This window comes from Terrapene carolina, unplaced genomic scaffold, assembly GCF_002925995.2.
Source record: "Terrapene carolina triunguis isolate 2854851 unplaced genomic scaffold, T_m_triunguis-2.0 Scaffold85, whole genome shotgun sequence".
Lineage (NCBI taxonomy): Eukaryota > Metazoa > Chordata > Testudines > Emydidae > Terrapene > Terrapene triunguis.
Genome location: NW_020664436.1, coordinates 50,778,232 through 50,793,659, shown reverse-complemented (window position 1 = coordinate 50,793,659; position 15,428 = coordinate 50,778,232). Strand labels below are relative to the sequence as shown.

The following is a 15,428-nucleotide window of genomic DNA, read 5'->3' as shown; positions in this document are numbered from 1 at the left end:
CAAACAAACAAAACCCCATGTCCCTCAGCCAAAATGTTTGTTTTCCAGGCATTTTTAAAGGGCTAGATTTACAAAACAGTCAGAGACGGAGGAGTGATAGTGGTGGTGTAGATTAACATTTCCAAAATTATACATACAGTGTGGCAGGTATTGAAACAATAAACAATTGCATAATACGTACTATCTCTTGCACTGGTGTAGAATTATTTGCTCCTCTCATACATGATGTAACCAGAAGGTCATCACTCTAAAAGAAGAAATTATTTTAACATTAGCATGCAAAATTTTGGTAAGGATAGTTTTCAAAATGAGCACTTGTCATATACTGTAAACACAACAGTGTACTGTAATAAATATTAATTTTTGTTTTTCCAAGGCAAAATACAAGTGATATTGGATAATATTCCTAGCAGTATTGATTAAAAGTTATTTAGGAGAAGATTTAATTAAAACTCCTTTGCTATATGCACCCCACTAAAGATAACTCCTTATGGTAAGAAAAAAGGCTGTTAATGAGTACTCATTCTGAGCTTGCCTGCATTACAAACTACACAATGGTGGTTCATGGAGATCATGCAGTGAATTTCACCTCTGATTATTATGCTGAAACTGATATATATATTTTTTTAATATAATGGCTCATTTTTGGTTGATTTGAAACAAACAACCTTTTCACTGCTGGTTCTTAACAGTACTTTGCTGCCATTATTCATTATCATTTCACTGAAATAAATGGAATATTAGATATAACTAACATTTTAGCAATGCTACAAGTGTGCTTAAATTTGGATGTACCAGTACCTGGAAAGTTTGATATAATTCAAGTAGCAGAACTACAAACTTTTGGCAGGTTTCTCCAAATTTAGAAGCATTCACTGAAGGTAGATTTAGAATTGAATAATTATGAAAAAACTATTTTTCTCCATTATACTGAAAGCAGCTCCCTCATAGTAACTGAGCCGATACAAGGCATTTGTCAGCGCTACTGAAATAGCGAAGGTGTCAATTACCTAATTTATTAAAGGAGAAACCAGATTCTCTGCGTGCTGAAGAGTGCATACTACAACTCAGAATAGAAACATTGTGCACACGTACACCAGCATGTAACCAGGATAAAAGGGACTAAGATATTTTAATGGGAGAATCAACTATGGGCATTTAGAAGTGATGTTTTTCACCCACAGAAGATTGTGCTAAATTATAAACCAGTTTAAAATTTATGAGAAATCTCATTCAACCTCTATTTCTTCCATCTCACACTCACTTCAAATGTTTTCAGCACCTATAACTTTTTCTCTTTCCTTTTCTCTTAAAAAAAAGTCTTTTAACTTTTTTTTCCAAACAAATGAATGCACATCTTAAATTTGATGCTGCTTTTATTTTCCCAGTACTATTTCTATTAGGCCATCACCATGTATTTTTTAAAAGGACCATCATTATAGCAATCTTCAGCAAGGAGAGCAGAATTTGTGGTCTCCTCTAAAATCTCAAGTGACCTACATTCCTCTCCCTGCACAAGTATAATGCACTTTCACATGATGACTAGTTTTAACTCATCTAGGAGAAGGATACTTGGTAACCAGGAAACTTAAGCTTCTCTAAACTCATCTCCAGCTCATTTATGAGATGCAATATATAATATGCAATATGGCGTTTACCAGATTAACCATACAATAATAAAGTATCAAAGCAAATAGCTGCAATCCATTCTTACATTTTACTAGCATATCTATTCATACTACCGAAGTGCTACTGAATTTTTGTAGAGTACACACAGAGTAATAAACCTTTAAATCTCATCTGATAAATATACAGGCTCTGAACACATCACATCTGTATTACAGTACAGTTTAAGCGGCTTGTAAATGGCATACTGGTAGTTAACACAGCCATGCAGGTTTCAGCCTATTCCTCATCTTTCATTCTCTGAGCAGAAAGAACTCTGCAGGCAGTGTGCTTAGCCTGGAGGGTGGGAGTTGTTGCTCAACAATGATTCATCAGGATTATTATTAATATTATCTAGGTAACTAGTTAAGGAACTTATATAGCCCCCATTACAATATTGAATGTTTCTCTCTCTTTTTTGTAAGGTATTTGTATTCTATAGAAGGTCTCATCAAGTTCTCCTTATAGTTAGGTGAGCTGTTAGGAAATAATATTCTCAAAGCCATGAGCCACCCCCCGGAATATTTTGAATGTACTCCGATGTTGTGCTAAACTTTTATTACAACATGAACCCAAGGAGTTTCCACTTGAAGGAGTATTCGGTATATTTTTAAATGGTATACGTGACAGTGTGTGTACCGATCCCATCCAAGAGCTGACAGAGTGAGAGTTCAAGCAGAGTTATGACCACAGCTGCATGCTCCAAACACAGGGATTGGTAGCAGGATAGGGTCTGCTGTGGTGAATAAGTAATTTCCCCAGTACACTTAAGCTCCCATCTAAATTTCAAAATTATACCATGGAGATATAACTGGCTCCTTCAATACTTTTAAAGCATGACTCCTTTTCACAGTGTCACTAACACATAATTTTTTCAGAATTGTCCTAAAGCCTTGGACATATCTGGCTCTAGCATGATTCTTAACACATCTCCTCTTTGCTGTAAAGTGAAAACAATTCAACCATGTTGTATTCAGATTCCATGATATTACTATTTTTGGAGTGTAGGATGGATGCGTTCAGAGGAGTTGGAGCTAGCACACTAGGAGTCAGCCCACCTGAGAGAGACAGGATGAAAAAGCTAACTGGGAATGCCCTCTTTTGCCACATTAACCTTAGCTGAACAAAGCCTTTGTGAATATTTAAGCCCTTCCATGGAAGAACCCCCATAGATGTACCAGTTGGTTGGATTTCAAGACCCTTAAGTATTAGTACTTCATCAGACTCTAGCTTACCTGACCAATCACAGTGTATTCTAAAATTGAATTCTGCCCAGCAGATCAAGGGGGAAAAAAAGAGGCACTTGCCAAATGACAACCAAACTTGCTGGCGGCCATTAGGCGTATGTGTGATGCCTTTTCAATTGTTTTGCATACACCCTACTTCCCATTCTTGCACCAGGGCTCAGTCAATCCTAGAACCAGCACTCTATTTTATTCTTAGGCACTGGAGATACGGGGGCCACAGGGCTATTCCCCCTCCCACACTTTTTAAAAGGGGGTGCCATGCCCCCTTCTTTTTAAAATGTAGCTGGGGGGGGGGGGAGAGTGCCCTAGTCTGGCCTGGCTGGCTGGCACCTGGGTCCCACTCTGCATCATGCCATGTGCCAGTAACTAGGCCCTTATCTGCCAGCGGCTCATGTGGCATTGGCTCCTCTCGGTGCCAGGAACTGGGAAGCAGGACAGACCCATCCCTCGAGGGCTTTGGGCTCACCAGCAGGGAGGGTAAGGTAGGAACTGGGGGAAGGAGTTCTGGGGGACTCAGACTGTAGTGGGGGGCACCAGTGACCCATTTTCCCTCCCCCCAGGTTGCAAAACCAGGCTCTACTGCTTTATTCCTAAAACCAAGAAAACTACATTGAGCACATGGTCAGTAAAATCACGGAATCACAGAAGTTGGAGGTAGAAAACACATTAGATCAGTGGTTTTCAAGCTTTTTTCATCTGCGGACCCCCCAAAAATTTTGAATTGAGGTGCGGACCTTTTTGGAAGTCTTAGACAGTCTGTGGGACTGCCAGGGGTCCACAGACCATAGGTTGAAAACCACTCCATTAGATCATCCAGTTCTTCTCCCTGCTAATGCAGAATTTGTTCCCTACTGTACATATTCTAGTGTTTTGCACAGTGCCATTTTAAATTCTGAAATGATGGGGATTACACATCAGTGTTCTTAGGAGCCTATTCCACAGTCTACAAAAATTTCAGTCAGAAAGTTTTGCCAGATAGTCACCCTTTCTTAATTTCATCCCATGACTTCTAGTTATACCTCTGTGCCACTCTAACTCAATTTTCTTTGGTATCTACACCCTCCAAATATTTGTAGACAATTATGACCCCTACTTTGTCACCACTTAGTCAAGCTGTATATACACCATTCTTAATCTTTTCTTCTATGTCAGACTCCCATTAGCTTTGATATTTTTGTATTTGTCAGTAGTTTTCTGGTAATATGATACCCAGAACCAAACACAGTATTCCAGATGTGGTAGCATCAGAGCCAAATAGAAAAGAATTAGTACTTCTCTGCTCCATGATGTCATCCTAAAATGGAACTGATTTTTTATTTTTTTGCAGCCTTACTGCACTTCACATTTAAATCTAATTTGCTATCAGGCCTAGATATTTTTTAGCATTATTACTTATTATGGATATTGTGGTAGCACAAATATATATTATATTGTGGTGTCCAAATATATTGGGATTTGCACAAACATATAGGAAGACACAGTCCCTGCTCTAGAGCTTATGGTCTAAAGATTCAAAAAACGGATGAAGAGTCAGGAAAAGGGCTGCTACATACAGGAAAAGTGTTAAGGGTGATGATGAGCTCTAGTGATGGGAGAAGGTGTCTCATTAGTTCCAACCTTTTCTCTTTGTTTTAATTATGGAGAGGGGAAATGAATAAGAAGGAGCAAGGAAGCATATGGAGGACACTGAGGTGCAGAAGATAAGAGGAAATGGTGAAAGGAAAGAAGAGGGAGGGAAGGAGGGAAGAATGGAGGGCAGAAAGAACAATGCTGGTGGCTGATAGACTATGAGGTAGAAGGGTGGGAGTATGTTGAGACAAGCAAGCAGTTAGCAGACAGAAAATAATGTTGGAGTCTGTTGGTGCCATGGCTATCTAGGAGGTGTCAAGATTTTTAGGATGAAGAGGGACAAAGGATCCCACTTAGCCCACTCTAGCAGCTTGTTTCCTGGGAAGTCCTTGCCGCTCCCGAGAGGTCCTACTTGGCCTCCCTTAGACCATATAACTGGAGAAGGGGAGCGTAGCTGAGGCCCATGTACCTGAGGATTAGGGGAAGGTTTCTCTTCCTAGACCCTGAAGATGGAACAGGTGCCCAAGCTGGGTATTTCTCCACTACTACTGCTGCAGTTCCTTCAGATGGTTATGATACTTCCTAGATTTCTACCTCCCACTCAGAATGTGCATTTAAGATTACTTTTCCTCAGGTGTAATAAGCTAGTATTTTTCAAAACAGATGATAATTTTTGTTATTTTCTACCCATGTTTCTGATCTCTAGACTATTTTGAGTACCATCTGCAAATTGCGTTGCTATGCTATTCACTCCCTCTCCTACATTAACAGATGTAAAATAAGGCTGGTTCTAACACCAGTCCCTCAGTATCCCACCGACAGTATTGCTAACCCTCAAGCATTTAAAAACTATGAGTCACACTCCCCATCACGTTTTGATATTGGCTTAAAAATCATGAGATTAAAAAAAAAACAACAATACATTTTGGGTTCTTTTTATTTTACTTGAGATTGCTGAGACTTTAGGATGCATACAAGTCACATTTTCCAATTTTTCTCCATAACCATGAGGGCTAGAAACTTAGTTTAAAAAAAATGAAAATTGTGATTTTAACATAATCATATGGATCCTGAAGCCTAGGCAAATATTGCAAGACATAAGATAAAATAACAAGAATTGCCAACACTGCCGGACACTCCCTCCCCCAACTCTTTTCTATCAAAACATCCCTTATTTTTTTTTAATATGTTTTTGGTATACAAGAGTATAGCAATCTAAACCAATTTGTATTATATTTTTCATGCCAGATTTTGTGAGACAGTATCAATTTACTAAATTCCAAATATAGTAAATTTTCTGCATTCCACAGGTACCTATACACTCCTTATGTACAACACACAGGGACGTTCTCTTGAGTAAGGAGCCAGTACCCTCACACTAGGTGTATGTTTGTGTCTGAGGTGATCCCGAGCCATAGGAGGAGCCAGAAGAAAAGTAAGACACCCGTAAACTTGTAATCTCTCAAAGTACAGGGAGCAGATGCAAAAGAGAAGTAGCCTAAGGAGGTGTCAAAAGTAGCAGTCTTACAATACAGGCAATGCACAACCAATTACTTAACCCGAGTAACCAAATTACACATCCGACATGCCAGAAATTCACATCCAAAGAGAAAAATATAGTGAAAGAAATGATTCTTTACCTGTATCTTTCACATAGTCTGGAATCTGGCGCCTGATTCTCCACTTTTATACAATGCTTGCTTTACACTGCATATTTCTGATAACTACGATGATGTTAACTCCTATTTCACACCTATGTAAGCAACAGGAAAATCAGGCCCTGGATGTCTTGCTGGGTGACTGGACTATTTGCATTTTTGCTGAGTGGAAGAACAACCAGTCTCCTTTCAAGATGACCCAAGAGGCCAAGGGAAATTGGCATCAATAACTCCCACTTGTGTTTCCCCATCTTAGAAGTCCTTTAAATTTCCCCCCCGAGAGTTTCTGCCAGGAAAAAAAGATGGTTACCTACCTTTTGTAACTGTTGTTCTTCGAGATGTGTTGCTCGAGTTCATTCCAACAGGTGTGTGTGCACGCACTGCTGGGACGAGATGGGAAGCCCTTTCATCCTCTCGGCAATTGCAATAAAAAGCGGTGGTAATTTACGAAACGGCTTTGTGCATTCAATGTAGAAGGCTAGGGCATGCCTTACGTCCAGGGAACGGAGTGTCCACTCTTCGTTGCTGGCATAAGATTTAGTAAAGAATACTGGTAGAAATATGTCCTGGTTAACGTGAAATTGGGATACTACCTTGGGTAGGAATGCTCAGTGAGAGCATAGCTGCACCTTGTCCATGTAAAAGACCATGTAGGGGGGCTCGGAAGTCAGGGCTGTGAGCTTGGAGACCTTCTGGTCAAGATTATGGCCACCAGAAAGCCTACCTTTCCTGGAAGGTGGCCTAAGGCGAAGGTTGCCAGGGGCTCAAAAGGAGGACCCATGAGTCAGAAAGGACTAGGTTAAGATCCCACTGAGGAAGGGGCTGCCTCACCTGGGGGTTAAGCCTATCCAAGCCCTTAAGAAATCAGCCCACTATGGGATTGCTAAAGACTGACCTGCCCACCACTTCCGGGTGGAAGGCCGAGATGGCCGCTAGGTGTATCTTAATCGATGATATCACCAACCCCTGTTGCTTCAGGTACAAGAGGTAGTCTAGCACAAGAGGAATAGAGGCTTGCTGCAGGGAGGTACCTTTCTGTAAGGACCAAATGGAGAAACGCTTCCACTTCGCCAGGTACATTGTGTGAGTGGAGGGCTTCCTGCTCCCCAACAGAACTTCCCTAACAGAGTCCGAGCACTGCAGTTCAAGCTGGTTCAGCCATGGAGTTTCCATGCCATGAGGTGGAGGGACTCCAGGTTGGGATATTGTACTTGGCCGTGATCCTGTGTGACGAGGTCTGGGAGCATAGGAAGGGCCACTGGCCTGTCCACTGATAGGTTCAGCAGCGTGGTGAACCAGTGCGGTCGGGGCCACACTGGTGCTATGAGGATGACTGAAGCCCTGTCCTGCTGGATCTTGAGGAGGACCTTGTGTATGAGGGGGAAGGGCAGGAACACATATAGCAGGCGACTCATCCACAGTAGGTGAAAGGCATCCTCCATGGCTGTGGTTCTGAAAGGAGCAGAACAGCTGACACTTTCTGTTGCTCCGCATCGTGAACAGGTCCACATGGGGATAGCTCCACCTCCGGAAGATTGAAAGGGTGATATCCACTCTGAGTGCCCACTCGTGAGTGTTGAACGAGTGGCTGAGGTGGTCCGCTAGTTCATTCTGTGCTCCCGGCAGATATGAGGCCTGTAGTTGGATGTAATATGCGACGCAGAAGTCCCACAGTCGGAGAGCTTCCTGGCACAGGGAAGAGGAGTGAGCACCACCCTGTTTATTTATATCGAACATTGCTGTGGTGTTGTTTGTCAGTACTGAGATACATTTGCCCTGAAGATGGGCCTGGAATGTCTGGCAAGCCAGGTGAACCGCTCTCAGCTCCCTGGCATTGATATGCAGCGATAGTTCTGGTTGTGACCACATGCCTTGAGTTCTGATACTGCCCAGGTGCACTACCCAGCCCGTCTGTGATGTGTCCGTGACCAGTGACAGCGAGGGCTGAGGTTTGGCGATGGGTACTTCTGCACAGACCACATGAGGTTGAAGCTACCAGCTGAGGTACTCAAGAATCTTGGGCGGAAGGGTAACAAGTCTGTCCTGAGAGTCCCGGTTGGGTCTGTATACCCTCACCAACCAAGCCTGGAGGGGGCGAAAGCGCAACCTGGCGTGCTGCACTACATACGTGCAGGCTGCCATATGCCCCAGAAGCTTCATGCAGTTTTTGGCCGGGGTAGTTGGGAACTGGTGGAGGCTGTCGATGATGCCCTTGATGCTTTGGAACCGGGACTCGAGTAGGGAGGCTCTGGCCTGAGTGGAGTCCAGGAGAGCCCCAATGAACTCTATCTTCTGGGTTGGGACCAGTGTAGACTTAGGAACATTCAGAATGAGCCCCAGCTTGCTGAAGTAAGTTGAGGGTGGCATACCAGTCCCCTGGATCCAGGGAAGGAATGATGTTGGGTAGAGAGATCATATGAAACTTCAGCTTTCTCAGGAATGTGTTGAGGTTTCACAGATCTAGGATAGGGCTGAGCCCAGCCTTGGCCTTGGGAATGAGGAAATATTGGGAGTAGAATCCCCTGCCCCTGAACTCCTGAGGAACCTCCTCTATTGTGCCCAGCGCGAGGAGCGACTGCACTTCCTGTAGCAAGAATTGCTCATGAGAGGGATCTCTGAAGAGGGCTGGGGAAGGCAGGTAGGGCCAGAATTGGAGAGAATATCCCACCCCAACCGTGCTCAGGACCCAGCGATCTGAAGTAATCGGGTCCCAGGCATGGCAGAAGTGGGACAGACGATTCACAAAGGGAGGGCAAGGATCCGGGATTTGGGCTGGCGCTCTGTCCCTAGGCGCACCTTCAAAAGTTGGGCTTAGAGTCGGGAGGCTGCTTGGAGGAGCCCTGACTCCAGGGGAGGAGGATGACTGCAGGGAACACCTCCCGTTGTTTCTGCCCCTCCTTCAATTATAGTCCTGCCTGGGGGGACCTAGAGAGAATCATGAGGGGGGCTTGGGCTTGAAGGGTTTTCTCTGGCGTGCCGGTGTGAATTCCCAAAGACTTGAGGGTTGCTCTCGAGTCCTTGAGACTGTGCAGTCTCGAGTCTGTCTTGTCAGCAAACAGCCCCCCCCAGTCAAATGGGAGGTCCTGTATGGTATTCTGGACCTCTGCCAGGAGTCCCAAGATCTGTAGCAATGAGCTACACTTCACTGTGATGCCCGTAGCCATGGTTCGCGCTGCCGAGTCAGCGGAGTCCAGAGCAGCCTGGAGGGAGGTTCTAGTCCCCACCCTGCCCTCTTCCAGGACTGCAGTGAATTCCTGTCGGGATTCCGATGGAAGCAGTTCCTGAAATTTAGAGAGGGCATTCCACGGGTTGTACACATAGCAGCTAATTACCCTCTGCTGGTTGGAAATTCGAAGCTGGAGCCCCCCGGTTGAGTATACTTTTCGACCAGAGAGGTCCAGCTTCTTAGCGTCTTTATTCTTAGGGGCAGGCCCTGGCAACCCCTGCCGCTCTTTGTGGTTTGCTGCATCCACTATCAAGGTCCCGGGGGGGGTGGGAGAGGAGTGAAGAGGTGCTCGTACCCCTTCTGAGGGACAAAGTAGCGCCTCTCTACTTCCCTGGCCGTTGGTGGTATAGAGGGTGGGGTTTGCCAGAGCACCTTTGTGGTGTTCTGAATGGCTTTTATAAGTGGCAGTGCCACCTTGGAGGGACCCTCCAGGGAGAGTATGTCCACCATGCAGTCTGAGTCTTCCACCACCTCCTTCGTCGTCATGTTGAGGTTCTGGGCCACCCTCCTAAGGAGGTCCTGGTGGGCTTTCATGTCCATCGCCAGAAGGGACATGGTAGTGCCCACCACTGTCTTGTCTGGCGAGGGAGAAGACGAGGCTCGAGGTGGGACGGAGTCTTCCTGCCCCTCCGGTTTCCTGGTGATTTGCTCAGGGATATCCATTGTTGCTGCTACTGTTGGTACGGGAGCCACCATCATTGGCATCTCTGACCTTGCGCTCAATACAGGAGGCCCGGGGTCTGAACCCCGTGGTGGGTCCTCGGGAGCCCATGACTGATATGGGGAAACAGACATCACAGAAGGTGTGGCATGGGCAACGGAGACCACCAATGCTGCCCTGGAACCATGCCATTAGTCCTAGTGGTAGGCCCATGGTGTCCAAAAGGGCCATTGTACTGGTCCCTGCCACTGGAGAGGCCAGGACACCATCCGTAACGAGTGTTCCTCCACCTTACGGTACTGAGACTGGTGCTGGGATCTCGACCAGTATCAGCTGTGTCGGGACACGTGCGACTCCGACTCTGATTCTGATAAATAGTCCAAGCCCAACCAGGGAGGTGCGTATCCCGACGGTGCCGGGGAGCAGTAAGGTGGTGATGGGGAACAGTGCCGCATCATGGTGGGCTTGCCCCAGTGCCGGATAGGAGGTGTCGCCATCGGTGCCGCAGACGGTGCCGGAAGTAGTGCAGCAGCTGGTTCTTGCACTGCCTGCACCTGAGCTGGTGCATGGGAATAGGAGGCCGGGGACTGTGCCGTCATTGCAATTAAGTCCGCATGGCCTCAAAGGTGTCTGGTGTGGAGGGGAGGTCCAGGTCCTCCTCCAACACTTCCTGGACCGGAGAGTCCACTGACACTGGACTTGACAGACCCCCCCCTTCGAAGCCGGAGTCGACAGTGCCGGGACCGATGGACCAGCCTTCTGGTGTCCCACTTTGGGACGCACCATGCTGGAGTCCTGTCTGCTCTTCTTGACGGCGGAGCAGCCCCGTTACGCCTTCTTCTTCTTATGCAGCACTGGGGATAGCGATCGGTGCCACACCGATGAGCTGGTCTTTCGCGCAGGGGAACGGTGCTGATGCTCCTTATTCGGGTCCTTCCTTGGTGCCAAGATGTCCTGCACCGAGGCTGGTGTGCGGTGCACCGATGCTGGCTCTTGAGCTGGTTGGGGCCAGAGAGCGGACTCCATCAAGAAGAGCTTGAGGCGATAGTCTCTCTCCTTCTTAGTTCTGGGCTTGAAGCCTCTGCAAGTGGTTCCCTTGTCTTGCAAATGACCCTCTCCCAGGCACTTCAGACAAGCGGCATGCGGATCCCCTCTGGGCATAGGCTTACCACACCTATCGCACGGCTTGAACTCCTGGGGCTGCAGCATGCCCCGGCAATAGGGAAAAATATTGGGGGGTGGAGGGGAAATCCCCCTACTTAAACTTACTAACGAACTAAGATAGTGAAGGATAACAACTATATACAGGGAAAACCACTATGAAGCACTTGCTAAAGCAAGAGATCAGTTGCTCCAACGACCCTCACTGGCGGTAAGAAGGAACTGAGCAGGTGGTGGGTCGGCAGAGACCTATATACACTGCCACAAAGGCGCAACTTCAGGGGGCTCCACAGCCAACCTGACGGGTACTGCTAGGGTAAAAACTACCGATGATTGTGCACGCAGCATGTGCACACACACTTATTAGAATGGACATCAATCATTCGAAGAAGAATACAATAAAACATAGGATTAGGAATCAGTGAAATATATTTCCATTTCTTTATTGCCTTTCTTTCAGTCCCACTCTCCCTTTCATTTTATCCCTCTTTTCCATTTCCTTTACTGTCTAGTTTGCTTTCTCCCTCAAGCATGATGCCCATTATAGTGGTATCAAACATCAACATCAAACCATATATTGCTTCTCTCCGTTAGACAAAAAGGATTCCTTTCTTCAGATCCTTCCTCCTATATTCTACATATGTGAAATATATGGTCTCTCCCCTTTTAGTCTGTTTTTCTGTCCTCTTTACTTGCTTACGCTATTCTTTCATCTCTCTGGTCACTCCTGTTCTGTTCACACATCTTTCACTCCTTCTTTGACCCTCTTCCATGTTGTGTGCTCTTTCTTGCTCACTTTTGAGACTATTGTTAAATGCTCCTCTTGCTCACTTCCTGTTGTTTCCTTCCTTCTGCCCACACACTGAATCTCTCCCCAACTTTTTGCCTCTTAATATCCTCTTTCCCTTCACTTTCCAATTCTTCTTTAACTTCCCATGTTCCTAACATTCCTCTTGCTGTCACTCCAGTCTCTGGAACTGTAATGGGATGAGCACCAATGGATTTTGTAGGCTGACTTCTGGCTGCTCCACTCCCACACATTCATGAACACACAAACAATGGTTCTGTTTGAAGTTAACTCCCCAGTCGTGCAATGAGCTTCATGCAGTTGGACATCTAAATCAACATACAGTCTTACTGAAATCTGTTGAGCTCGAGGTGGGCACATAGGTCCACATGCATGGAGTTCATTGCAGAACTGGGGACAAAGAAAGGGGTTACAGTCTAAAATCAACATCCCTTTTCCCTCAGTTGTGGGAGAGAGAGTTGCAGTTGTGAGGACATTAGAACTGATGTTTTCTGGAGAACTTTCCAAGTTCCTCTACTGTAATTGGGAAGTTAGTTAGAACCTCATACTCCTAAAAAACTTGAGCCATAATAAAGAAACAACTAAGGGGAAGAGTAAATACATAAATAAATATTTTGCTGCTTTCCAGATCACAAAGTCAAGTGGAGAACAAATTACATCATCACCATGGCACCTGACAATGGAGCTATTTAAAGTGTTTATAGCGGTTTCTCATATTAGCAATTTCAGTGATACTGGGTGGTGAGGACTGTGCATGTGTGCACTGGATTATTCATGCACCTTTACTGAGCACACATCAAGAAGATTTGGACTTTAAATAGCATTCATTGCCTCTAAGAGAAGAAGCACTCTGTACGCATAAAGGAATTGTATATGCATTTATTGTCATCTTTCTTGAATATACTGCAATGTTTTATTTCTACTACTCAACACATATACTTTAAATCCCCATACCATAACTTAAGGGAAGAAATAGGAAAACATTTCAGGTGCCATTTTTCTTTGATTTGCGAACAGGTTCTTCACTACAACAGAGTAAATATGTGGACTGTCTTCCTTTACCAATTAACTATTAACTAACTCTTTTACACCTTCTGCCTTTCTTTAGTTGGATAAGGAGCTTTCCTTTAATTAACCTCAGTCGGACATTATATATATAATAGCCTTGCCTCTGAACAGATGCATCATGTCAGGATCATAACAAGGGCAGTGGGGACCAAAGATAAGAGCAGGGTCAAATCTGAGGCTGAGAATAGCGGAGGAGTTTGTAGTCAAGTTCCAGACCAGGGTTAATACCAAAGATCAGAGTCTGAGATAGGTTTCAGGGTCTGGGTCAGGAGGCAAGGTCCAAATCAAGCCAAGGTCAAAGCCAAGAGTTTGAGAGCAGGAAGCAAAAATGGTTGTGGCAATTACAGGAGATCTGTGCTGTTGTCCAGACACTTTCTAGAATGCCCCTTAGATTTATATAGGGTAGGGAGCCAATCAGGAGCCATGAGGCTGCTGCCTGATAGAGCCTGAGGGCAGGGACTTTTTGTGGTCTTTGTTCACAGCTGGTCACAGATAGTGTGTGAACCAGTTACAACTGCTGCTGGGTGGCAGTGTGGAGGTGTTCGCTGCCTAGCAGCTCTGCAGGCCTGATTCAAGACCCGCTGGGCACCCTCTGCCAGCCCATATTTGTTTGGATGGGCTGCCATGAGGTCAGGGGCATGGATTTGGGATGCTGACTCCCAGGATCATCCTTTAGGGCATAGTCCTCCAGCCTACAAGGTACTAGAGGGAGCTGCATTTGATTTTCAAGTCCAGTATTTCACAGACTTCATACTCGTTGTGCTCTTGGATCAGCTCCAAAGGAGGCAGTGGTTGGGCCCAGTGAGTGAAGGGGTTGTCAACATAGAGGATTAGCAAGAATACATGGAACACTGCGTGGTTTTGGTGGGATCTGAATAACTGAAGCCTCACAATCACTGGGTTGATTACCTGGCTGATGGAATATGGCCCAAGGTATTGGTAATCCAGCTATGACATAGCCAGTCAGTGTGGATGTGTTGGGCTGATAGCCAGACTTTTTGCCCAATGGTGAATGCCAGGCCTTCCCAGCACTGGTGGTCAGCATACCACTTGTAATCTTCCTTAGCCTTGTCCATATGTGCCTTGAGTTCTTCTTGGACACCATGGATCAGGCACATCCAGTCAGCGGCTACAAGATTGGTGGAGGTGACAAATGCAGCTGGGTGGAGATGTGGGTGGAAGCCATAGTTTGCATAGAACGGATTCTGCATGGTGGACATATGATCAGCATTGTTGTAAGCAAACTCTGCTTGGGGTAGGAAGCTCAACCAGTTCTCCTGGTGGAAATTAATAAAGCACCACATGTATTGTTCTAACACTTGATTGCTTGCTCAGACTGACCATCAGTTTGTGGGAGATAAGCAATGGATGTGTAAGCACAGATCCTAAGCAATCGTAGGATTTTGTTCCAAAACCACAACAGAAACTGCAGACCCTTATCAATTGTGACTCGCTCTGGGAGTCCATGGAGACAGATCAGTGTGCTTGTTAGACACAGGGAGCTTGACTATAAAGTCCAGGGTAATGGCTGCCCAAAGCCTGGACGGGCTCTCAGAAGGCATTAGGATGTTGAGTGGTTTTGGGCGTGACATTGTGGTGCAGGCATGTCTCACAGAAATCAACATACAAGTGGATTGTTGTGTGCACGCAGGGCCACCAGAAGGAGTGGATGGCCAAACAGAGAGTCTTGAAGCAACCCAAATGGCCTGCTAATGGCGAGTCATGACAGAACCATAGTACCTCTAACTGAGGGGGTCCCAGTCGAATGTACAAGTAGCCCTTGACAGAGAGCAAGCCTTCCTGAACCTGGTGTTGCTCTTGGCTTGCTGCCTCAAAATTCCTTGGAAAGGGGATCCTTCTCTGCAGCTGAGCGGATCATTGACATGAAGTCCTGAGGAACTGCAGCATCCAGGAAGTTAGGGGGCTTAAGAATGGGGGGAGGCTCAGCACAGGGGGGCTCTTGGCTGGTGAGATTCTCCTTTTTGGGACGAGGCATTGGCAGTCTTGTTCTGGACTCTTGAGTGGTACATGATGGTGAAATTGAAGCGTGCAAAGAACAGGGCCCAGCGAAACTGCATCTGGTTAAGGGTCTTGGCTCAGCAGAGGTACTCTAAGTTTTTACAATCAAAGTAAACCTGTCCTGGGTACCAAGCACCCTTGAGATAGCAGCAACGCTCTTCTAAATCTGCTCCGATGGCTAGAAGCTCCTTAGCTAGATAATTCTGTTCAGCTGCAGTGAACTTCCATGAATAATACACGCAAAGTGAGAGGTGCTATTGGGGACCACCTCTTTGAAAGAGTATTGCCCTAATTGCCACATTGGAGGTATCAGTCTTGACAACAAAGGGTCATGTTGGGTTGAGAT

The 15,428-nt window shown here is 45.8% G+C and overlaps 1 protein-coding gene across 1 annotated transcript in view; it reads right to left on the bottom strand.

Moving 5' to 3' along the window:
• Positions 1-15,428, bottom strand: part of AHI1 (Abelson helper integration site 1) — a 181,362-nt gene that overhangs the window by 36,623 nt on the left and 129,311 nt on the right. Inside the window, exon 19 of the mRNA XM_026649540.2 lies at positions 182-247. Coding sequence (XP_026505325.1) covers positions 182-247 — 66 coding nt within the window. The remainder of the gene's footprint in view (positions 1-181; positions 248-15,428) is intronic.